Source organism: Pholcus phalangioides, unplaced genomic scaffold (assembly GCF_987345545.1).
Source record: "Pholcus phalangioides strain wild (caught in Gottingen) unplaced genomic scaffold, Ppha-v1.0 ptg000020l_1, whole genome shotgun sequence".
NCBI lineage: Eukaryota > Metazoa > Arthropoda > Arachnida > Araneae > Pholcidae > Pholcus > Pholcus phalangioides.
This window is the reverse complement of record NW_028301613.1, coordinates 6,664,264-6,691,293: the sequence shown is the minus strand read 5'-3', so window position 1 is coordinate 6,691,293 and position 27,030 is coordinate 6,664,264. Positions and strand designations below refer to the sequence as shown.

At 39.9% G+C, this 27,030-nt stretch overlaps 1 protein-coding gene across 11 annotated transcripts in view; it reads right to left on the bottom strand.

Annotated features, from left to right (window-relative positions):
• Positions 1–27,030, bottom strand: part of step (cytohesin steppke) — a 63,824-nt gene that overhangs the window by 21,464 nt on the left and 15,330 nt on the right. For 4 of the 11 annotated variants that reach the window (XM_089248760.1, XM_089248764.1, XM_089248761.1 and 1 more), the window contains exon 2: positions 7,615–7,688. In XM_089248760.1, coding sequence (XP_089104886.1) covers positions 7,615–7,688 — 74 coding nt within the window. Of the gene's footprint in view, positions 1–499; positions 1,260–7,614; positions 7,689–8,081; positions 8,429–24,401; positions 24,703–27,030 lie in introns of those variants that run through there. The other 7 variants (XM_089248756.1, XM_089248759.1, XM_089248763.1 and 4 more) reach the window with 5 other exon arrangements.

The window sequence follows — 27,030 nt, the reverse complement described above, 5'->3', positions numbered from 1 at the left end:
TCCGCGATCACTTAAGCGGCCCGCGGTACAGATCGCTTGTGTGACCCGTGGTGCAGTTCCACATCACTTAAGTGACATTCGGAACATTTGCAGATCACCTTGGTTACCCGTGGCACAGCTCCAGAGCACTTAAGTGATCTGTAAATGATCCGCGGATCACTTGAATGACAGGCTCGACATGTTCCCACGTCACTAAAGTGGCCCGCGGCTTATTCACAGATCACCACGGCAAAGTTCCAGAGCTTTTAAGCACATTTACCAATCCCTTCAGTATCTTCTTGAGGACCTGTTCCAGATCAATTAAGTGGCCCGCGGCACCTTTTCCAATGAAGTGGCCCCATACTCTTCTAAAGGTTGAACATCCTTGTTTTACTGTATATCACACTCGAACGTATTTCATAAATCGATGCCTGCTGGTGGAAAAGGCGGCGTGTGGGTGGAAAGGGGGGGGGAGCTTGAAAAAAAACTTAATTAATCAAATATAGTTCGATAAAAACACCTCTTCCTCATCGTCGTCATCATCATCATCGAGGGCCCTCCGCTCATAACCGGGAACCAGGCAGCACATTTGCATTTTCTAGCCAAGCTATCTTCCAGCAGTTCGTAGTACGTGAACCATGATGCTACAGAGAGGATCCGCAAAAACCACCGCCGCTGCACACACCCGCATCGCTGCTGATACTGGCCAAGAAAAAAAGAAAAATTGATGGGGATTTAGAACCGACGGGACTATAGCGCAGATGCTATCCTGGCATTAAGCCATATTATGGATCATTGTTTTTCTTCCAAGAAACGGCACAGAGGAATTTTATTTCATTTTCTGGTGACCTCCTAATCGCCACCAAACTTTTCGTGTCCGATGCGGCCCTTTCAAGTTAAAATTCTATTGATCTTTAGTATCACTCTGGATATCAAGTCCGCTGAGCAATCCTAACTCATCTTAACAACGTCAATCTCATGAAACGCACGAGTTGAATGTCACGCTGGCAGCGAAGAAACAGAATCGATGGCCGAAAATTCTTCCCAAAATTTTTTTTCCCTCACAAAATTTAAGAGCATAAAAAAAACACGACGATTTCGCGTTTTTTTCCCCCTCTTCGATATAATTGGATCTATCCGTTGGACAGTTAGTTCACCATCACAACCATGACAAGAGCCACACGCGCCGCAATTTATTTATTTTTTTTCTTCCCGCGACGTCGAAACTACTCAGTTTAACAAACTACAACCGCACAGGAACAAGACCACTTCCAAGCTTATATCTACTCCCACGCGCATACAAAGACGGAGTGAAAGATGTATCCCGTTTTTCTCTCAAACAAGACCCCACATCCTCCACCCACTCAACCCTGATGCCACGGAGGAGCCTTTGGTAGAAGGGTTGACGCATGCGCATCAATTTCCCACCGATCTCGCGTTTACATTCCCCTCCCGCCAGCATCATCTGGATGATGTTTTTGCGAGCACGAGTTTCCTAAAAACCCGAAGGGACCATTCGCAAATTGAATCTCTTCCCCCCCCCCCCAGAAAACATGCAAGTAAAAATCGATCAGTAGGGTAAAAATCGCGACTTTCCGAAAGGCCTGAGCACCGTTTTTCACATAGGCGGAGATGGACTTGGAAGTCTTGGGGGGGGGGGGGGGGCACGATGATGTCGAATACATTAGATCAGTCGACTCCACCTTTGCCACTGGGGACATTGCCCCCGTATCTCATGAGGTGGGGTTGAAGAAAACAGTATTTTTTAACCAATCGAAATCGAGATGAAAATACTGTATAAACAAATGATATATCAAATTCATCTATCTCTAAAGTTCTCTTGTGCGCCGAAAGCGCAGTGCCTTTATATAAAAAAAACACGGCTTTGACAGTGATCAAACATCTGAATGGAAGATCGTGCAACGATCGCGGAGGAAAAAGATGATGCATCTGACAAATGCAACATAAAGGCAGTGACACCCTCGCCTTCTAAGTAATTTGCTGATTATCTCTCATCAAAATTTCAATGGGTTCCATCCACTCACGTACAAAATTGCGTGCGAGAGAGACAGTCTCAGTCCCCCCTTAAAACCGCAAACACGGATCAAGAGGCCAATGACCACGCCTGATGGGAAAAAATATCCATCTCGGATCACTTTACGAGAACGTGGGGGGGACCAGACACAAATTCCAGTCACTTGTTGCTCCATAAAATATTCATGGTGAACGAGAACAACATTTACAACTCGTATATCACATATACAACCGTTACGCCAAGAGAACATGTGTCAAATACCAGCATCTACAATCACCCGGTGAAGGATTTAAGCATCCTCTATGTTAAGTACATTACCAAGACTATAGTGCCTATTACTAAGTCCCTATTCTAATTCACCTAAGCCAAGACGAACTAAACGGTTGGAGTTATGCTTGGGTCCTTACCGCCGTCAGTGAAAATGTAAAGTGGGATACGTATAATTCAATTTTTTATGCATCCCTTCCCAGCAGGGTTGTTTGGTTTTAACCAAATGTTTTTTCCCCCTTCAAATATTCACATAAAAGTGGCCCAAATATATATTTTTTAACTTGAAAAATATATCGGTTCATTATTAGCCAAAACAATTTTTTTTTCTCATTCTTACCACATTTTATATTCTTATCTTTAAATGATAGAAGATGCTTTAAGTTCTTTTTTTTCCTTCAAAAATCTCATAAAAGTTTGGCTATATTTTTCTCATATAGAGTATCTTAAAGTTATACACAGTACCAAAATTTATTATTCTTACATTTTCTAACCTTTGACTACATTTTTCTGCTCTATCTTTAGCAAATTCATGAATAAGGATTCTTTCTTTCTTCCAAACCGAGCACAATTCAGGTCTATCGCCATGGGCAATTTACTGCCCAGTGAGTTGTGCCGGAAGTGTGTGTACCTAACAGTATGATTGCCTATCTAGTGTTGTCTGATTTTTCAGTGCTGCCACCTATATTTCAGAAGTGAAGTGTAATGATTTGAATATTTGTACTGTTTGTAGGCTGGGGCTCGAACCTGGGTCCACGCGATGCGAATCCGTCACTATGACCACTCGACCACCACAGCAGCATGAGCATGAATGAGGATTGCATCACACATTTCAATCAGGGCTGGACACATCCCCAAAAAAATCTAGGTGACAGAACAATTTTCTAACTGCCAAAAAAAAATTTTACCCAAAGAAAAAAGTTCAAAACAATGCCCCTTTTCACTTTTTCAGGAGGCATAGTGATCCTCTTTCATGTTGGCAGATATGCTGCTATAAATTCCAAACGTTTTTTGCTGCCCTTCGATAGCAATTTAGTAACCACACAAAGAAAATGTTTGACACAAATATGAATATTTTTAGTCACCATGGTGACATGGCGCCTGGGTCTAAAATAAGCCCAGCCCTGATCTAAAATACGTTTTTTCCCCCCTTCACAAAGAAGCAACAATGGTGATTTCAGCATTATTACTTGCTAGAAGCAGGTGGTCTTATAATCTGATAAAGACACCAGTTGCCCCCTGAAGGACAAAGACAATGTAGGGTGGTTCATTAACTCACTGACATCCCAAAAGTAGAATATGCCGAAATCTGTGACGTACTTCGCAGAACAATCAGTGCTGTTGCAGAACAATCGGGAAGAATTTTAAGAAACTGCAGAACATTTCCAGTCAGCAGAGGGCTCGTTGCAGAACAATGCAAAACATTGTGCTTTGGGGACTGACATTTTATTTCCATAAGAAGCAGCACATCTCATGCCGTATACAGTATACTAGGCTTAATATTAGGTTTTTTCATACTTTCACCATTACTCCCAGTTAATCAAGGTTCTACAGTGCAGTAGTAACTAATTTATAAAAAATAATCAGCTATATACAGGGCGATTATAATTCAAGTTCTGATTCCAAAACACTATACAATCTCATACGAACCACTTTCATCCACTTTCCACCATCTCATTTCTGAACCACTGGTCAGAATGACTTGAAAATTTACACGGATACTCTTGAAGCAATGGAATTTTACTTTTCAAAAGAAAAAAATACTTTAAAATATACAGTAGATGATGCTGTACTTGGACAGCCGTATAATCTATTCTGTGTGTTACCACATCATTTCGGTTCTTCAACACGACCTTAACCCTTGCACCTTTTAGCTTTGGGGTTTCTCAAAATGTTATGTACAGTGGTTGGATTATAAATGTTTGTGAATTGAAAGCCCCAAAGAAGAATGTTATACACTGTTCTGCTACGAGCCCTCAGCTGACTGGAAATGTTCTGCGGTAAAAATTCCCATAATATAGTGTTCTCAACATTTTTCTTAAAATTCTTCCAGATTGTTCTGCAGCAGCTGATTGTTCTGTGACATATGTTGCAGGTTTTGGCATATTCTTCATTGGGATTGATAATACATCCACATCATTTCTATAACATACTCTGATCTGTTGTTGAATAAGCATTTTTGTGTGCTTCCACCTTTTATAGCCAGCGGCATAACCAGGGTGGGAACGAACCAAAATTTTGTCTACTTTGGCGCCTATTCTCCTAAATGACTTTTGATCTTTAAAAACGATGAAAAAAAATTTGAATTTTTCATTTTCTACCTTCATTGACTAAAATGATGAGTGAGAAAAAATCTTCATTTATATATGCACGCGCCTCTTTCAGTTTCACAGTGATTGGGTTTGGACTTTAAGAAAAAAAAAGACAATTTCACTACCAGTTTTGAAAATTGCTCTCAAGCTCTTCGTCTGGAAGCATGTTCAGATCAGCCTCTGTTCCCACCTTTATTAAAGGACAATCTTGCCCGTTTCTTGCTTCAACTTCTTTCCCCCCCCCCCATCCTCACTATTGGTCATTCTTGGCAAAGCTCCTAGAAATACCTTTCATAGGTACCTCAGTTCCGAGGATATGACGTTCACGAAATGCTCATTCTGTTCTAAAGGGCCACCAAGAGCTTTGATTAAGGTGCCTTCTGAAGAAATTAGGCATGGGAACCTATTGTGGAGAGACCACTGAACCTATGAAGTAATGGCTAGGATTCAAGTTCCAAGAAGTATTGCCTTTTCTTTGGGTGCCTTACGTACAGCTTGACCTCCTAGAAATACCACTGTATAGGAGACTTGGCAAAATTTAGAGTGCCTAGAAATGAAACTTTATCAGCAAGTGCCTTCGCAAGAGAGCTACTAGCTTGTGTACAGGGCAGTGTCAAAGACTACGGAAAAGTGGGAAACAGCTCGGAGCTTTTGAGAAATAAAAAAACCCAAGACAAAACACAAAAGGTGGTTCTGGAAGAGTTTTTCTTAAAGGTGGGTAAAATAAAAACTTATAATCTTGGGTCAATAGCACTCTGAAATGCAGAAAATTTTGCTCGCACTCCAGATCACTTTCTAACACTCAGTGATCTAGTCCCTAGCTGGAGTCAAATTAACCAGGAACGCATCGAAACAGCAAGCCACTTACTTTGGGGTTGCTCTCACAACTTATTTCTGACAATAGAAAAAAATGTATAAATTTCAGAGTAAAGTCAGAATGCATGAAAAAATTTTTCAATAGCAGTGTTGTACGTCCAACATTTTCATCTAATTCGGCCAAAATTGTAATTTTTGTATACTAACCGAAAAATTAATTTTGCTCTACATATTTACTGAAATCTAAACATGCAGACTGCACAATTTTTTACGGTATTGATGTACACTAATTTGGCCACTGAAATCTTCCCATGCATATGCTCTGAATGTCTTTTTTTCTATAATAACGCAATCTTCATGTATTGATCTGTCCAGGAAATTTGTTAGTGTTAGTAAACATCCGTGCCAGACCTACACAGTCAGAAGCTAGTCCAGTGGTTAAGGAGTGGCTACTTTATTGGGACCTTTAGTGAAAAAAACTATTTTTTGTTTGTCTCTAAATAAGAGTTGAAGGTCGAAACCTCCTCCCTGTGCCAGGTAACCTGTTATATTGACACAGCCATGCACAGAGCCCCCACAAGGAGAGAAAGCTCCCCAGAGCTTTATACTAGAAACATAACATATAAGAACTAATACAATAAACCCATAACTATATTTCCAATATAATTTTTTTTATATTCCGTGCAAAATGAAAGACAAAATTCATCAAAAAAAAAAAAAATACAGAAGTCATTCACCCAAGCAGCTCTATGGTCCGTCCGTATCACCGCCCATACCAAAAAAGGCAGAAGTCTGGGGGATCCACTCGTTGGAAAGACGTCCCCTTGAGATTGACATAAAGCTGTGCTTCAAACTTACAACTCAGTCATCTCCATGCTTTGAAATCACTGCTAGACCATCACTGAGAAGACATCCATTACAAATTTAAATTCTAACCACCAGGGATGATACTAAATTTGATAGCTTCCGATGCAGAGCGGGAAGAGTTTGCAACAGATTACCACCGGATCCCGTGTGTTCACCCACATATCAGCTTTTGTCATTCTCTCAGCACTTTTGATCTCTCATCTCCTTCAACATGCTATGCCTTTTAATTTGTTGTGTGTGTATTGAGTCTTATTGGTGTACATATGAATATTTTATGGTATGTTGTGTCCAGATTATTAATTTTATTTATTTTTATCATATTAATAGGAGCCATTTTAAGTATTTATCGCCTTTGTTTACATGTCTTGAGTGTACTTTTCTATTGTTTTTCACTAATATTGCTGGTTTTCTCACCCATTCTATTGATTACAGTAAAACCTCTCTTTCAGGACCAAATAATAACACCCCCAAATAAAAGTATAAACTTCAAATCCCTGACTAACGATCACCCCTCTTTTACGAATGAAATTTTTTTTCTTATCGGTGTCTGCAAAAGAGGTTTTACTGTATTTTAATTTGAAATGACATGCAATGTGGTTTTTTTATGCATGTTATTATTTGTTATGTATATTCATGGATTTTTATGTTTACTTATCAGTGTTATCTTTTATTTATTTTCCCCTCTACATATGTTTGTGTGTCTGATTAATTTACTGTTTTCACTGATATCCCTTGCTTTTCCCCTAAAATTTCATTGTTTGTACCGTACTAGGGTTTAAGCTAGATAAAAAATTCCTTTCGCAAAAAAGCGAAAATGGGGAGAAAAGCTTTAGCAAAATGCTAATGCAATGACTGATGATAGGATGTCTACTCGTTTTGTATCTCCTGTATACATTTTTGCAAAAGTGGCTACCACTTCTTTTGCATTTTGCGAAAAATACGACCGCAGCTTAAACCCTGTACTGTGCACCTTAGTGAAGTCAAAGCCCTTTGGTCTTTCACAGGTTTGTATACTAAATAAATAATTCTAGTCCATAGATAGGTGTGGATCCAGGGTGATGTGCCAGGAAGGGCGATTTATCATGCAGATTCATTGGATCGTTTGATATTTCCAAAGACCCATTTCACCAATATAATTCTCTGCTTTTGAGATGGATGATCAAACCCCTCCTTCACCTTTCTGGATACGTGCAAGGGTTTCTGAGACCAACCTTACTTACAAAATTTTTGTTCATTTTATTTAGTTTTGAATAAATTCAATTAAATAAGCAGGTTACATTAGCCTAGGTTCATAAGATACTCGCCTAAAGTACCGAAGGATGTTCAACTTGCACTTACTTGAATTTCCCGCAGAAGCTCTTCTTTTCTCCTGCGAATATCAGCCAGAAGCTGCTGCTCTTCCGGAGTCAGGTCTAAGGGGAAAAAGAAAAAAAAAGCGTTACTATTCAATTTGAAAAGAATTAATTCAATTATAATGATCAAAGGTCAAAAATCTTTCGTCTTGTAGACATATAAACATGATGTTATATTCATATGGAAAAACCACCTATATCTTATACGGGTATAAAATATTTATCCTCAAAGCCTTCCCACCCACCCCATGTGAGGACTTAAGAAAATTTCAAAAATAATGCTGGTAATATTCGCAACGGCCAGCTTATTATTATTAAATTGCCCTTTAACTGCATAGCTAAGTGGTGGCGGTGGTGGGGCAAGGAGGCACTGCATACACACAAGGGTAAAACATATTCAATTTCAATCACGAATTTGAAGGGGGAAAAAAACAAATTGAATTTTCTAAATACCTGAGTCAATTTGAACGCCCATGGCCAATTTTGAAATCCCCAAATTGCAAGATGATGTCGTCACTGACGTGCAAGTGACCTCATGACACGTATTCACAAGAAAAAAAAAAAAATTTAACGTTTATAATTGCGCGTAATTTCAACTCCTGTAACACACACGATTCGTGTTATTTACGGAAGATGGCGTAGTAGTAGGTTTACACGGAAAATTTTAACAATTTGTTTGAATATCGTTTAACACAACACAGCATAATAACAATCGCAAAGAATTCTCACAGAGAGAACACAACACACAAACTCATCTTTTTTCAAACACACAAAGAACCAACACGCAGGCGGGACTTCACGGAAGTGATGACGGAGTTTTTTTTTTTCTTCTTTTTTGGCGCAGTGTTTGGCGACGGATAACAACGAGCAGAGCTTATCCCGTCGCCAAGGCTAACAACTGGTATTTTCTTCCCTTTCCCCCCCCCCCCATCTCCTCTATAAATGTGATATTTTATTTAGGGCATTTACTATAGAGGGAGGTCAACTTGTTCCGCTTGACCATCAATTTCATAAAAGTGAGAGAGAATGAGAAAAAATATCCTTCGAAATACTAACTTGGCTTTCATCACGTTTCGCTGCTGTAAATAAACAACAAAACATTTAGAAAATGGCGTTCCTTCCCAAATATAGTTTCGTCAATACAATTCTTCATATTAACCAAAGCAAGGAGGGTGCTCAGGGAACCCCCCTCCCCCCAAGCCGACAAACAATTAGAAGAAAAAAAAATGTAATATTTCGGTAAAAAAATTAAAATATCGAAAGGAAAAAGCCCTTTTACATCACCCAAGTACCCATATTCAGTGCCGTCTTAACGCATGGGCCCGGGGGCCTCAGAAAAATGAGTAGTCGTCTAATTTTTTGAGATTTTGCCCTGTAGAGCCTCAGAGAAATCACTTGACCCGGGGCCCATAATGCACTTAAAACGGCCCTGCCCATATTACCGAATTTCTAACGAAAATACAGTCGAGTACACAAATACAAATACAACGCCACAACAGGCAAATTGCCCAACGAGGTGGCTGACTTAAGAACATCATGGATCCCCGAGCCCCCTACCTACTACTGCTATACCACACATGCATCCCCCCCCGCGGAACCCCCCAACGAATCGGTACATGCGGGAATGTGCGTGTACGTGTAGTGAACATACCGTATAACCGTATAACACCCGTATAGAACCGTATAACATACGGTTTTGTAATACCCGATTTTTGGCCCATTCACTTCCACGCATTTTTTTTTACCTCTTTTACTACATACGCCCCCCCCCCTCTTAAAAACATGCACTGCAGGTATGACATAAAAAACACTCTCTAGAAAATGATTCGGATATAATAACATACTGCAAAGCAAAAACCTGAAAAAAAATGAAGCCAAAAAAGTGATGACTTGTCTGTACAATAATCATTGTGTATATTCGGGTATGTTTTCTTTCACAGAAAGTCGAGGGAATTTCTTTAATAACGAAAAACTCGGTCGAAATAATTGCATTTGCTACTGATAGACGGTTCTGTAATGAATGAATCAGGGGGTGAAAGGGCGTCCCAATCCCTCTCTGGATCTACAATAGATAGATTTTAAGAGCCAGAAATACAATTGAAAATAATGGTTTCGTCCGTAAAATACGGGAGGTATATTCGTATAATTTTATGCCGTACGCCCTTTGCTCCGACAAATTTGCCCTTCCCAACATATTACTCTGTGGATCCGTAGCTGTGGTGGCTAGAAAGCGTTACCTGTTGGTATGTACTGTATTCTGTGGGAAATTACTTTTTAGTGAAAAAAAAAACCTCATTCCTTAATCTCTGTGGAAAAACTGCATAGTCGATGCTTTTTAAATTATCGAATGTTATCAAATTATGTTATTATAATGTTATCGTATGATTTATCGAATTATGTGTGTTTGCTCTCTCTCTCTTTTTCTTGATATTTTTGGATCACACCTGGTAGATGGCAGTGATAAAAGAACAACGGTTGTGATCGTGCTAGAGCAAAAATTTGCACTGTTTTAAAAGCATCAAATCTTTATCCGCTGAAAGAATATGCAAAAGCATGTTGATTGAAGACAAAATTTTTGAACATTAGTTGCTTCTTTAGGGGTCATTCAAGTATTACGTCAGCATCGGGGTGGGGGTTCGGATTTGCTGACGGGGGTTGAAGGTTGCTTACGTCATCAAGCACCCTTTTTTGAAGATATGAAATATTCTAAGCGGCTGACGAAATTTTGCTGACAAGGAGGGGGGGGGGTCAGTGTTTTGCTGACTTTTGCGGACAAGGGGAGGGGGTCAAAAATGGTTAAAAATCTGCATGTAATACTTGAATGTCCCCTTCTAAATTAATTATATATATATATAACTTTGAATGAAAACTATTAGCATAAACCCAAATAGTGCCAAAGAAATCAATTACATTAAGCATAAAATTTTATGCTCGTTCGGTATATCATATACTTTGATAAATTTTTAAAATTTTTCAGGACGTAAACATCAACCAAAAAATGCATTCATTCTATATTAAGTATAATTACGTACTGCATAACCTTATTTTGTCCGCGAAAATCTCAATAATGCACTTTGTGCATGTATTACAACTGCTATATAAGATAATTTCAACATCTCGCTCATAACATACGGGTCGGTTATAACAACCACCGGCCGCGGCCCGGTACCGGGCCCTGGCATCAGTCAAACCGGGCCGTGTGTTTGATTTTTCCCCATTCATTTCCCGTTAGTTGTGCTTTTGACCGGGCCTTCCACTAGAAAAAAATACTCAGCCGGGCCGTGAGCTTCCAAAGGTTGAGAACCACTGGGTTATAACATACCCTTCTCGAATCTGCAAGGGGTCATGTTATATGCGAACTCGGCTGTAATAATTTCAGAATTACTGAGTGACAAAAGTAATTTCAGAATCAGTGACAAAAATAATTTGAGAATTGGTGACAGAAATATTTTCAAAATTTGGTGACAGGAACAATTTCAGAATAATTGAAAAAAATAATTTCAGAAAATGAAGCGACACAGAAATAGTTTCAGAATAAATGAAAGGAATAATTTTAGAATCTGCGACAGACATAATTTCAGAATATTAGTCAAGGAGGCACCAAAATGCGCACTTGCCCCGGGTGACCAAGCATCTAGTTGCGGCCCTGGTTAACGTCCACGTTGGGAAATCACTGGTCTACACTGACAACGAACGATGTCTAAGGACAACGATATGCTTATAGATGTTTAAACTAATTAAAAATTTTAGGAATTATAATATTTATCAGAAAATTAAACAGGGTTTTTTTTTCAGTTTTTACTTTTAAAGACATCATAATCCAGCCTTAAGGCCCCCATCTATTGAGTAATCCAGTAGTTACAGTAACAGCAAAATATTACTCATTGAATTATGATAAACTAAAAATATTAACTCATACATTTTCGGATTTAAGAATCAACCGCTTCCCCAGCTGAACAATGTTAGAGAATGGGCATTAATTTATCAAAGAAAGAGAGAAACCGAATTTTCAAAAACAAAAAAATTTTACAAATAAAAGTTAACAACTTGGTCGAGAAAAGCAAAGTCTGGCTTCTTGTAGAATTTTTCCAAACTAAATTTGTTCACACAAGAAATGATGACTTTCTTCCTCCAACTCCGAATTATCCAAAACATTCGGGGGGAAAAAAAATTCGAATTGAACAAGAAATTTTAACATTAAATTAGATGGGAAAACTAAAGGGGAGTTCGGATTATCCAAAATTCGAATTACCAAGTTCTACTGTATATCAGACGAAAATAATCTCCCTACACATTAGTCAGAAACCGGATATTAAAGCTGGATATCCGCGAAAGTGCTCGTTTGCTTCCTTGTGTATGTGGATCTACAACCGGAAGATCAACGACCAAATAAGTAAAACGGATGTTTAAAAAAAAAATCCCATGTTGTGCAATCATTTTCTATTAATATTATCATCCGTAACACACAAAAAGCATGACATAGTTTCTGTATAAAAGGGTCAAACAAACGGAGAAAACGTAATCCCATGAAAGGAAACAGGAACGCGGTCAGAACCTACGTACTGCGTATATTAGACCCGAACACGTATAAGTGTGTATAGGGCAGTGAGCGGAATGGTCTCGAATAATCAAGTTCATGAACAATTTCGAGGTAATCTCCATCCACCCCGCCCCCCCCCCTTCTCCGGAAGTTCGGACGGATGAGGTCATATTTTAATAGTATTTTTCGTACGAACATTTCAGAGCTACGGCGCGTCTCATCAACACAGTAGATAAGTCCCCAACTTATCTACTGTGGGGGACACAGTCCCCAACAGACTTTTTCTGTATCACTACTATCTCCGATGAAGTAGAAAGTGAGGATGGAGAAGAGATGAATTCACACTGCACGTAAATGTGACCTGCTCTGTTCGTCAGCAATGTGGACGGCAGCGGCGTATTTACCGAGGGACCTTAGTCGGCTATAGCCCAGGCCGGGAAGTTCAGGGGGACGACAAATTTGAGGAATGAGTGGCCAAGAAAATTAGTAGAATGGGAGAAGGGCGGTGAAATTTGTTTTACCCTTAACCTCTTTACGATCGGGGACGTAATATTGCGTTCCAAACGCCAGTGTGGAATAAATTTAATTCATCTACTGTATTTCTTCAACCTTTTTTCTTGACGGGGAAGGGTTACTACAACCATATGAAACGAAGTTGTGTGCGTGTGTGTTCTTCCCATAGACTAAAGATATATTATTCTAACTCTGTGGTTCTTCCCCCTCCTCCCGTTCTCTCACTACCATCGTGATATCTCAACTGATAACGACGGTGGCGGCTCTCCTCAGCCTTTTTCTCCTCCTCCTCATGGAGATATAGCAACTTTAACTGCCTTTTGTCCATATTTCACAATTTTATACAATAAAACCTGTCAACAACGGCCACTGACGGGACCAAAATTATAAGCCGTTCTGTTCATTACGAATATTTAATTGACTAAATACTTTAATAACTTCTAAATTTAATTTAAAAATTTTAATTTTTTTCTTTTTAAATTTTTAAAATTATTTAAAAAATTATAAATATTTGAAATATTATTTTAAATATTTATTATTTTTTTAAATTTTTAATCTTTTAATTTTTTTAAATTTTTTTTAAAAAATACTTTTCATAAACAACGTTATCCACTCAGGGCCGGATTAAGACGTTTGAAGACCCTAGCGCTTGAATATTTTTGGTGGTTCCCCGATACCTACAAGTATATTTTACCCAATATTCAGTCTATAAACTTAAAAAATGAAATTTTATATTTCAGAAATGACTAATCTAAGGATGGGATTTCACTATAAAAGGTTTATGAAAGTTATTTTATAAAACTTGAAAAAAGCAACTAATAAATTTATCGGTTGCATTAGAGCAAATGCAACCGATAAATTTATTAATTGCTTTTTTTTAAATAATTGTTATAAAATTTTTATAGTGTAATCCGGCCGGGATTATACTATAAAGTTTTATAAAAGAACTTTTATAAAAGGTGAAAAATTCAACCAATAGGCGCATCGGTTGCATTCAAGAAAATGCAACCGGTGCACACAAACACACACATTTTGCATTCAAAAAATTCAACCAATAAGATAATATTGGTTGAATTTTTCACGTTTTATCAAAGAGCTTTTACAAAACTCCCGGCCTAAGGCTGGTATTACACTATAAAACTTGAAAAATGTAACCAATAAACACATCTGTTACATTCGAGCGAACTTAACTGATCGGCCTATCGGTTGCATTTTTCAAGTTTTATAAACTAACTTTTATAAAACTTTTATATTGTAATCCCGGCTTAAGACAGAATTATGATGTGAATATTTCTAAGCACAGACATTTTGAACGTTCCCACCCCTCCCCTTTTTTTCTACTTGCAAATTCTTTGATATCTCCTGAATTTTTTTTTTTAGGAACATATTAGTTTTGGATGTTTTTGGAATTTTTCTTTCATATTTTTCCGGAAAGACGGATTTTTTTTTTTCAAAATCTTTTGAAAATATTTGAAGACATTTTCTCCCATCGACTACTTGTGAGGATCGGAATTAAGACATCTTTATTCCCATATTCTATGTGGCTCTAGACTAAACCACCAAAGAATACCTCTAGGCTGCCTGTGGCCACTGAATCAGGGGTGAAGGAGAAAAACAGTTACAAAAATTGCGAAAAAATAGTTTTCATGCACGAATTTCGAACTAAAGATGCGGGCGATTCGTCCGCATCTTCAGCGCTCGTTTGAAAGGGTATGCGGACCCGCATCCGCATCCGCTCCGTGTGAAAGGGGCCTTAGTAGCTGAGGGCGAAAAAGCAAGGCACTGTACTAATACTTTCTTATGCAATTATCTCTCTCTCTGTGTGTGTGTACTCTGTTCCTTCCCAAACCTTATTTTTTTTCCTTCTTACCCTTTCTCCCCTTTTTAAACGTGGAACAAGGATACCGCATTCGTCGGCTATACGTCTAATACAGATCATTCAGATTTATCGCCAGTAGCTTGTACGCGAAGAGGTTAATAAATCCGCCTCTGCACAGACAGCAAGGGATACGACTCAAGGGGTCGGTAAGTGACCTATAGAGTATGCAAGCACGTGAATGACCAAACGAGTGGCCTAGAAACAGGGCCATCTTAGGAGCATCCTGGGCCCCCGAGTAAAGTGATTCTTTGAGGCCCCTATCTGAAGAGACATGCTCACTTTCGAAAATTTTAACCAGATCTAATTTTCACGAGCCCCCCACACACACTTGAGCAGTGCCATCTTGAAGCATGCCCCTGGAGCCTCAAGTGAAAAGGGGAGGGAGCGGAACGATAATGCGACAGAAATGAACTCGAGAACCAGGCTGTGTTCGGGTGGGCCCATGCGATAAGATGTCACTGCCTAGAGCATGTACAAGCATGTGAGCGATCAAAACAGTGTGCAAGCATGTGAATGACTAAACGAGTGAGGTGTACTTGCAGGAGTGGGAGTGGGGGGAGAGCAAGCGGGTTATAGCACAGGGTGGTGAATTCGAGGAAAGAATAGTGCAGGAAATTAGACTAGAATGGTAAAAGGGCGGCAAATTCGTGTAGCCCACAGGCGGAGAAACCGTAAATGCGCCTCTGGCGGTCGGGAAGAAAAAAATAGACAATATGGCGGGTAAAAAAATTACATTACTTTCGGAATCTAGAAGAGATTGTCTATGGAACCAGGGGCGTCATATCTATGGGGGGGGGGGGAGGGGGGCTACACGCTGAGATCTGCAGGGCTCGCACTCAAAAAAATAGAAAAAGTAGGACTGGGGAGGGTACCCCACTTAGACAACATATAATCATAGCATAATAAAAAAATTCCTAAAAATGTTTTTCAAATTTTAAAATGTTTTTTCACAGCTTTATTTCAGTATCAAGATTGACTGGAGCCAAAGCAAAGTGACAGAAATGACTTGCTTATAAATAATTTTGGCCAAAACATTGCGTACTATAGCAACCACAGATAATTCTTTTCTGTCTCTCCTCCCAATATACAGTATATTACACTCTTCTTTTGGAGTCTCCCACAGTCGTCTGTCAACTCTCTTTGGCAATGCACACAGTAACTAAATTATGAAGACATTTAAGAGTTCCTTCCAGACCACTTTCAAAAGCACAGTGCCAAATGTGTATATTACAAGTTCCGATGTAAATAAGTGAAGGTGAACTGGATGGTTGCCATCCCTTTTTTTAAAGGGATTTGTTTACATTTTACTGTTCAATACCAGCATAGTCGTTTTTGAAAAATGGAGCACTTTCATTTCTAGCTCTTTGCTGAGTATTGTAAACATTGTTTATGCCTCTACATGCCCTTAAAATACAAAAGACCATTGAACAATATTGGGTACCACCAGAGTCACAAAACCTAGAATAGGCCTATGTACCCAACTTGCTTTATTATGCATATTGTTGTTTGACCTATACGCAAAATGTGCACTATAATTTTGGATGATGATTGCTAGTTACTGTCCAAGACCACATGAAGTAGTTTAAATACAAAATAATTATTTTTCAACCAGGCAGAAGTTTTTAAATCACTACTCTACTCGTTGAACCCTTAAACTAAGCAAAAGAAAAATTAATGAATCAAACGGTCCACACATACACCCCTCCCCCCCCCCAAAAAAACCCCTCAAAAACGATACAATTTCTGCTTTAGCAGAATCATTAATTGCAATCTATTACATTTGTATTATTTGGCATTATATCAAAGATTCCCTCCTTCAATTAAAATAAACTACACGAATTTTGAAGGTTTGGTAAAAAAGTAGTACAGTATTACAAAACCTAGAAAGTAGGACAAAACTGAGAAAGTTATACAAAAGTAGGACATTTTATCAAAAAGTAAGAGTAGGACGAGTGGGAGCACTGGATCTGGTACTGTGATTTTCAAATGTAAATATGTAAGCCAATGGTTCTCAAACTTTTGTCACTCGCGGCTTCCTAGAATAGTTTGGTAGATATTTTCAGGTGTAAAAGAACCACTTCAAAGCACGAATAGGCACACAAAAATCTCCAGCTCGTCGCGACGCCCCGGGAGCTACGACGCACTTAGAGAAACACTGATGTAAGCTGTTATTACCAGCTAAGCATTGGACCCCCCCCCCCCCCAAAAACTGCCCGGAGACCTACGATGTTGAGACGGCCATGCATAAAACTCTGATAGGAATAAAGCCCACAGTGAACTCTAGCCCAGCGTGATATGTCGGATGGTTCGATTTATTGCGTAGGTTCATCAGAGCGTCCCGTATTTCACTCAGACCTATTTTTACCATATTATTCGGCTTTAAAGAGGAATGATCATCTACCTCCTGGATCTGTGCTTGGCCCAGGGTTCTACAGATCGATCTTATTTATAAAATTTCTATTCATTATAAATCTGGTTTTAATTTCAATTCGATAAGTCGAAAAGGTCTCTCTCTTGGATAAGGGTATAGGTCCTGGATAGGACAGGGGATGCCACTAGGAGAAAAAGTTAGAGAAACACTGGCCTATACTGTATATGTAGCCTTCTGCTCCTGTTAGTCATTTCAGATTTCGCTAAATTTGGTATCTACACAATGCACGGGTATCAAATTAGCATGTGGTTTGTTTTTAATTAACGCAAGTTCTACAACCAACGCCACCTGTCGGTCGAGGTTCCGATCATCATCCGATAACGCTTTGGAGGGGGACGACGACGCAGTATTGTTAGCTCTCAGAGGAACGAAAAAAACAATAACAACGAACCCAGACACGTTAATTAGCAGATGATGCTATCTATCAGCAAAACAAAAAATTATAATGAACGGTAGTTTTGAAAAGGGCACAGAAGGGGCAGGGGGGATTAGGCAAATGTTCAACAATGGATCAATATACAGTACTAAGCAAAGCCGCTTGAAAGGTAGGCCGCTTAATGCAGCTTTGGTACCAAGAGATATACGCACATATAACTGATGGAGGTAGTAGTGACGACCACACACACACACGCGAGAGAAGTTGGCCAACTTCCGGAAGAAAAATCACCATTATTACACAGGATCATCAGTCAACTCCTCCCGAGACAAAAGGATTAACGACTCACAAACGATGTGAATGATCTCAAGAATAAAAAGGGAATCTTAACGAAGGGATTCATAACAATTTCTTCGAGGAGGAGGAGGATTATGATAAACTTGAACAAAGGGAACGAAGTAAACAGCGCTTTGAAGAGACCAACCACCAACACGCCATAACGACTTACATTCGAGAAAAGCGTCCTATCCATCAAATCAAATGCGAAGTTCGTGGATTTAAGGCAAAACAGCACGATCTGAACACAAATTTTAAAGAAAGCCCAAAACCGAATGGTTATTTATTGCATCGACGCTCATCGCTAATTGACACCAGTGGATTGATACAAGGAGAATTCGGTAAAATTACTTTGAATGATACATGGTAATTAGCTCAGCTGAGTAAAGCCATTTTTTTTAGTTTTGACATATTTTTAAAATAAAAAGGATGTCTTATTTGGACGTTTTTATTTTGGAGAATCTCATGCCCCCTAGTTCACTGATCCACATTTTAGAAATCAATGCCCTAAGGAAAACAACCAATTGTACGAGGATCGAGAGTAGTTTCGGAACCACACAGTGAATTATCTCAAATAACAGATTCTCTAAAAAAAACATTATCGAAGTGAAAAATTCCAGGATTTGACAAATATGTATTAACATATTAAATTGCTTCAAGCGGGGCTGCATTAATTTCACAGCACCAGCAAGAACGCGAAACAAGCATATAACTCTGACAACATAAATACGTTACGGCCATGCATAAACACACACTCCTTAACACGTTCCGACATGTACCGATCCGTTAGAAATTCGGCAGAGGAATGTGTACGAGCCTGCATGTACGGTTTAAGAAGCCTTAATTTCTTAATCTATCCCCCATAAATGTTTACATCTAACGAATAGGCGCGTGAAACGAACAGAATGTATTTTTATAGCATCAATTAAAAACTATTCGATTAATCAATCGATCAAAATTTTTTAATTAACCAGGTAAAAATTTTACTCGATTCCCAGCCCTACGAATTACCAAACGAAAAATCCAGAACCAAACACACGACTCTGAACAGCGAACGGTATGAAAAAGAACAGTGATTTTCGAAAAAAAAATAGCAAGAAAAGTTTTACTGTTATTTGAACTCACTCGTGCACGAGCCCGTGCAATTAGCGCGAGCGCGCGCACATCAAGACTCTCCAAGCATGTCAAAGACACCGCAAGATGAGCACGAATTTCGAAAGTGGATCCTACATTCGCCATTGTGCGTATGGTATGAGAAGATTCAATCCAGCCGCGGCTTATCTCGGGGTTTGAATTTGAATTCCAGCATGTTGCGTCTTTTGTTTCCACAGACGACATTTCTTTATTTTGAATATGCGTGACCCACACGAACAGATTATAAACAAAGGTTGGCTTCCTCGCCATTAGGAGAGGGGGAAAAAAAAGATCCATAAGCTGATTATTATCAAGAAGCATTTGTATATCTTCCGCGCGAAAATTCCTAAACAAGAAGAGGGATTGGGAGCGTGACATCAGATGTCCTTAATTCCCTTCGGGATTCACTGGCAGCCGAATTACGCCACTGCAATCAATGGACGTTAAATCGCATTAATGTTCTCGTGGGTAGAGAGAGACGGGTAGTATTAACTTCGACCTAACCAATTTCGACTCACACCTGACTCTGATCGATTCCGAGCACGCGGTAATTTCGTGGAGGTCGCGACTGTTTTCAGTGCGAGGTCATGTCGGAAAAAAAAGAAGAAAATGGCCTTCTGTGGAGTTACGAGTATAATCCTCGATTTTTTTTTGCGACCTTCTTCAGAACTACGCTCATAATAGTCAAATTGAAAAGGTTGATGAAACACACATCCATTCGTTTGATATTCCCCCTTAACGACAGCAGTCCCCAAAAATCGATATCCGTGAGCACCATGGCACACCGGCGACGACTACCATGTTGCTATTTTGAAAATTAATTTAATTGATGTTACGAGTATTTAACAATTTAGAGCAGAAAAGTTTCCCTTCCAGACTCGACAACCCTTATTTGCTTCGCCCCCTTTGCTGAACAAACACCATATTGTGAACCCAATATGGGGTTTGTTCAGCAAAGGAGAACAACCCCCGTGAATTTTATAGCCCCCCGCCTCTCCTAATCCGTTTCGAACCCCCAAGTAGTGACATCACCCACTCGCCAATCGACTACTATAAGTTGCGCCAAACTGAATCGGTCTGTAACTAAAATGGATTGGGTATCCAAGTTTCTTTTTTCTTTCTTTCAAACCGAGCACAATCCAGGTCTATAACCGTGGGCAATTTACTACCTAGTGAGTTGTGCCGGAAGTGCAAGTGTGTATGTGCAGTCTGAGTGCGTATCTATTGTCTGATTTTTCACTGCTGCCATTTATATTTCAGGAGTGAAGTGTAATGATTGAATAATTGTATCGTTACAGGCCTGTTGCTCTCTGTGGCGAGACTTTTTAATGTGGAGATAAGATTGCAATTGCGCTTCGAAGTTGGGAACCACAGAAAACCAACTTCAGCCGACCACCACTGTGGCGACGGTGGCGTGGCCAATAGTGATTGAAAACCGCTGCTGTATGAGGTTCATATCGACCAGTGAACTTCAACCTTCGTTTCCCTACGGGGCATATGCAGTTTTTCATACGAGCAGCAGCACATTGTCGGGAACGGGGGGAGGGCGCTCCCCAGTGCAACGGAAAAGTTGTGTTATTGGCATAAGGGAGAGGGCGGAGGTGGACATTCGAGCCATCCCCATTCACTATGCACACCCTCGGTGATTCGTCTCCCCCCACCCCCATTCAAGGAGTCTGTATCCGCTTATGGGCGGCGGGCGCAAAGCACCAAATGCTTTGGCACAAGAACGGCTACTCCATTAAGTGTATCGCAGTTGCTGCATAGCCACCTGTTAGTCTTTTCGAGGTGGTAAGTTCAGACCAGCGGTTCCCGACCTGTGTTCCGTGGCCGCTTCAGGAAAATAAAATACGATGAATCAGGAAATGAAAAAAAGTCCAAAGGAGCTCTGACACATAAATCGATTCTAAAAAGGGCTCTGCGTGTCAAAGAGATTGGAAACTTCTGGTTTACATCAGTTTCTCAAAATTGGTGATCTGTCCCCTGAAGCCCTGTTTTTCAAGTTTTTGTGTGTGCCACGTATCACGTGCCAGTAGTAGCGCTTTCCCGCATGGGTAAAAGGCTTACATCCCTGGAGGGACAGAGTCTGGGCCGTGACTGGTTTGTCAGTAGTAGCGCTTTACATCGGGCGTAATGTGACGGACTCGCGATGCGAGGATCCGGGTTCGAACCCCACAGTGGTGGTCGGCTGAAGTTGGTTTTCTGTGGTTCCCAACTTCAAGGCGCAAATGCGAGCTGATCTCCCCGTTAAAAAGTCTCGCCACAGAGAGCAACAGTCCTACAATGATAAATCATTCACTCATAACACTTCACTCATAGTTTGAAAAAACTGGTGGCAGATGGCAGCACTACACATAACAAGCATTACAGAGGAAACAAAAAACTTCACGTCAGGTTTCACTACACGTACACGCACATTCCCGCATGTACCGATTCGTTGGGGGTTCCGCATGTGTGGTGTCGGCTCGGGGATCCATGATGTTCTTAAGTCAGCCACCTCGTTGGGCAATTTGCCTGTTGTGGCGTTGTATTTGTAATTGGCCGACTGATTCTGAAGGAGTCAGAGGCGTCGTTCATAGCGCGCTTTGCCGATCTTCGCATTTTTGTCATGTTTGGCGTGTTATTATTGTAGAAAATGACAAGGATACATGAATATACAGACAACAAACAGCTGACGCTCCCGATAGAAAGACAAACGCGTAACGTGATAAAAGTTACACATTTCTGACGACGCGAAATGGTTCTATTCGGTTCACGTGGCACAAAAAATTTAATTCCCAAGAGGGGCCTGGTGGGAGATGGAACGGACCACGCCTTAATAAAATCAGAGGGTTGCAGATGCGTATTAATGTGGGAGGGAGGGGATAATGATAAGCGGATTATAGTCGCACAATTGGGATTATGGCAGCACAATTTGTACAGTCCACACTAAACAGGAAGCAGCCCGAAGTCATCAAGTTCATCTCTGGGGTTGGTTGAGTGTGGGGGATTTCTTTTCTGTAAAGGAGTGTGAATAGGACAAATGAGAGTTCGAAAAGACAGATTTCAAATAATTTTTCGTTTTAGGAAACAATTAGATCAAGGTGCCCTCTAGAGGTGTTAACAAGGTGCACCTGTTTATCACCCATCTGTGTGGAGGATTTAACTAACAAAACCTTATTACCGCGATATACAATGGATATCGCACAGCAAGAGAAAGATGCAATTAATCTCCCGTCGGCTTATCTGGGAGAAGATGTCCTACTGAGTTCTAGAAGAGAGGAAAAATAAGTATTTCCAAGAACAAGTACCTGCCTGATCATCCCGCCCGAGAAAAAATGAAAATTATAAGAAGATATTTGAAAAATTCAAAATTTTCAAACAAAAAATTCCCTTTTAACTGCTGAATGAACTTCAAAAAACTCCAAATTTTCTCTGTGCTTTCAAGTAAGTCTGAGGCGAGTCCTTCTCTAGGAATTTCAGTCAGCAGTTGTGAGCTTAGCCCGAGTCAGGTCAGGCCGTCCATGTACGGTCCCTTTCAATGCATACGAAGTCCAAGGACAGATTGAGAGATTCGTTGCCTTTGTAGTCTAGGGCGTTCACCCGGAAAGTGAGAGGACGTGGGTTCGATTCCCCGCAAAAAAAAAAAAAAAAAACTAGTTGGATTTTCTTTCTTTCCGGAAATTCCCCTTCCCACGTACCATGGTCCCCACAAGGGGTGGGCCGACAAGGCTCCAGTCCTGGGTCCCGGGAGGATTTTAATCATTTTTTTGTTTTTTCACGCTATAAATTCATCATAAGGGGGGCCCCGTAAAAGATCCCAGCCTAGGGGCCCTGCTTCAGGATGTGGGGGCCATGCCACGCCAGTTGATAAAAACTTCGTCGAGTCCCTCTCGGCCTGGCAAGATTATGATGAGCAGAGCCCGGATTATATGCGCTAAAAAAAAAAAAGAGCCAAAATATGCACTTTAAAAAAACGCTGAAATATGCATGAAAAATAAAGATAAATCTTTAGATTTACGCCGAAGTATGAAATGAAATCAAAAATATGTGCGGAAAATGAAAATAAATACACCCAATAGTGCCAAAGTATGGCACAAAAAACAATTTACGCAAAAATGGAAAAAAAAAACCGCACTTCAAAGTGCCAAAAAAAAAAAAATTCGTAAGAATTGTGAAAATACGCACTCAAAAATACCGGAATAAAAAATACCGTAAAATAAAAAATATACCTTAAAAATCCTTCAATATGCCCTAAAAGACTTTATACGCATGACCCCCCCCCCCACCCTGGAACAGAGCCCGAGATCTTTGGCGGCCCCCAGACCAGACTTTTCACGGGCCACTTTATGACGTGAAAAAACAAAAAAAAAAAAAAATATTGAGAATCATCCCCGGCTCTGTTAGCCCCACCGCCACGCGAGGCCATGTTTATACGTATATTGCAACATATACGTGGAATGAAAAAAATATATATGCATTTAAAAATGCTGAGGTTTCCCTATAAAACTGATAAACATACACAAAAAGGAAAAAAATATGCATAAAAAGAGAAATATGAAAAAAAAAAATTATATTAAAAGCACTGAAGTACGTATGGCCTAACCTAACAAGGAAAATATGAAGTAAAACACAAAAGTATGAGTAAACAATAAAGAACACATGAATTTATAAATGCAAAAATATGCAATTTCGAAAACGCCTATAAATATGTATGTAAAAGGGCCTAAAAATGTGTATTTGAAAGTACCTAAAAACATGCAAATAAAAAAATGTATATGTATAAAAACTAAAATATGTATTCAAAAACGCCTAAAAATATGTATTTAAAAAAGTATAATGCCATTAAAAATGCCGAAGAATATGCATTTGAAAGTTCCTAAAAATATGCCCTAAGACGAGCAATACTAATGGCAAAATATTTTTGTTGGAAAAATTAAAGTTGATTAAATTTGAGGAACGAAAAAAAATAATCTTGCAAACATTAGTGCAATGTCAACAACAGAAAAAAATGCTAAAAATATGAATTTTTCTAAAATTTCGGGGATTTTTTGCATTTATATGCATGGTCGGTGACTCTGGGACAATGCCCCAAACACCCCCTTTCCCAGATTCGACCCGACGTCTTTCAACTCGTTGCCAACTTGAGCTTCTGATCGTAAGTGAATTCGTACAACCCATTTCGGAAGCCCTTGCAAATCAAGTTTGGGTCATGACCCATAGGGCTCAAGAATCCCTGGCTGTTGGTGGATTCGTACGAACCTTCTAGAAATCTCCTCCGAATCCATTTTTGGTCGTGACCCAAGCTGAAGAATTTCTGGCTGATGGTAGATTCGTACGAACCTTCTCGGAAGCCCCTGCGAATCAAGTTTGGTTCGTGACCTATAGCTCGAGAATCCGTGGCTTTTACTGGATTCGTACGAACCTAAAGTAATAGCAATAATCCTTAGTCTATGGTACGAACCTTCTCGGAAGCCCCTGTGCATGAAGTTTGGTTTGCGACCCATAGGTCTGGAACCCCTGGCTTAGCACAATCAATATCAGTGATAATTTTTTAAAAAAATGAAAGAAAAAAAAGAACTTACAGTATATCAACGATCCCGGTATAGCCTCCACGATAACATAATCCGGGAACATGAAATTCAACATGACGTCACAGAAATCCTGGCTCGCGACCGAAGACGAGCACGACCTGTGCTTCCAGTTCCTCTCCATCATTTCCATGACCATCAAAATCGGGAATTAAACCACAACACCCGGCAAGAAACTGACCGCTGGGACACACCACCGACACCGGCACGACTTCACAACCACCAACACCGCCGACAAGCCGGATTAGCACCTATGTTAAAACCAACACACACACACACCGCAAACACACCTTGCAACAGACAGAAAACAGCAATAATAAAAGATACATACAATAGCTTTCTTTTCTTTTCCCTCCCGGTACCGCCCCTCTCTTCCTGACCCCCCCCCCCCGTCTTCCCTCCCAACACCACAGCTATCCGCTAATTGGCGCACGGAGATTGTCTACACGTGGACACGGTCCAGTGCCATCGCGCGCGCAAGTGGACGAGCTGTGATCGGAAGTTCGAACACACACACACCCCATACTATAGCAATCTATTATCACGGCGAGAAACAGACAAAAGCTCCCTCCTCGGAGAGTGATCACGATCACTCATCAAAGCACAGATCCGCCCGGGGTCCGTCCATACCAACAGTTCCACTAATCATCGGGAGGGGGCGCTGGCCTCTTCTAAACATTCATTACAGCACAGTGGTGCGCGTACTAGCAAAAAAAAAAAAAAAATATCCGCAGCCGTTGGCCTTTTTCAATTATAACACTACCATGACATGGAAGAAGGCGAAAAATTTTAATTGGCAACACAGCTAACGAGCTTGGAAGCCATTTCTTTTTTTTTTTTTGGCTGGAAGTGTACAATTGAATACATGCACAAACAGGATTTACGGAAAATTCACAGCAGCTCATCACTAGAGACTGTGACCGACGTAGGCACCGGAACCTAGGGGCTGAGGCTGTTTCGGGCCACCCCCCCAAAAAAAATTAATGAACATACAATTCAATGCACCTTCCCTCCCCTGCGCTTGAGTACCGTATATACGGGACGACCACACAACTTTCACAGCTCCCCACAATATTTTCTTCATGTCGGAGTCTCTGGTGATCGAGTAATAGAGCAAGTTGGTGAATGACCTAGAGGAAAAATCGAATCAGTGACCGTATGCGTCAGTGGGTAAGTGATTGTTGGACGTTCGAGAACTTATGAACAACCGCATTCTTAAACGATGGATCGGCCGTACGGGACCTGACGAGATTCAGTTAAACATCACTGGCCTCCAAGATCGCCGGACCTCACAGTGTGCGATTTCTTCTTGTGGGGGTTTATAAAAGACTACGTTTATGTGCCTCCCCCTTCCAGTTACATTAGCCGAAATGAAGATACGCATAACAGCAGCCGTGGAAGCAGTGGATGCAAACATGCTCGCAAAAGTTTGGGACGAATTTGACTACCGTATAGACATATGCCGTGTATCCCAAAGTAGACATATTGAGCAACTTTAATTATAAATTAAGATTAATATAAAATTAATCCTAAGTGTCTGTGTGCAAATTTTTTGCGCAACATACGCATTTAAAATCGGGCGAATCTTTTTGAAACACCCTGTATTTTATATTATAGGTATTTCGATTTCCCCTCCCCTCTTGAACTTCTGCCTATTTCAGCAACAAAAAATGCTGAATTAAAGCTGTGGAATTTCTTCGAAGTACTTCACACACGGCCCGCCCATAATTACTTTTAAAACAACCTTAACTACATGAATATATGCAGTTGAATATTAAAAGACAATACGGAGACATTAATTTTCATGCTTGAGATGTAAATAAAAAGTTTAAATCATTGTTATTGCCTGAATATCCAACTCAAAAGTAGGTCCGGCTAATTACTTCATATTTAATTTTCTGGACTTATCTCTAAGCGAACTCAATATTTCAAAAATCGACAATTCAATACAATTTTTAAAATTATTGATGTAGCGGAAACCCCCACTAAATTTCCGCATTTCTATAGTAAAATCGGCAATTTCACCATTGATTTCTATGAGGATCACCCTTTGCCTGACCCTCAAAGCGATGCTGATTATGACGTCTATTCAAAAATCCTCATTACTGGGAGTATTGAAAATGTGGCAAACCATTACAAAGGCATAAAGTATTATACATATACTGGCAGCGTTAAAGAAGTGACGAACAAACCATTGTAAAGGCATATACACGTCATTGCTAGGGAACCACGGTAACCAAAGTAAACGTTTGGAAAGTGATTGTTGAGGCTAAAAAACAATTGTTATCACAAAAAATGAGTAACTTTGCCTAGTTTTAATTTATACAAAAAATGCCACGTTTTTAAGACAAATAAATTTAATTGTCTTAAAAACGTGGCATTTTTTGTATAAAACAATTGTTACCCGACAGTTTTTTTTTTTTCGGGAATTTGCCCTGCTCTGGCGAACTTTCAAGTCGGGTCCCGTTTGGTATTTATGCAAAATTTGGCGGCGATGGATCTAAAATTTTAGATTTGTATAGAGAATATATACACACAGAAAATGAATTTTATATATAAAGATAGATTAATTAAATCATTGGCGTGTACGCAAAGAGGGGATTTGGGTTCTAACCCCCCCCCC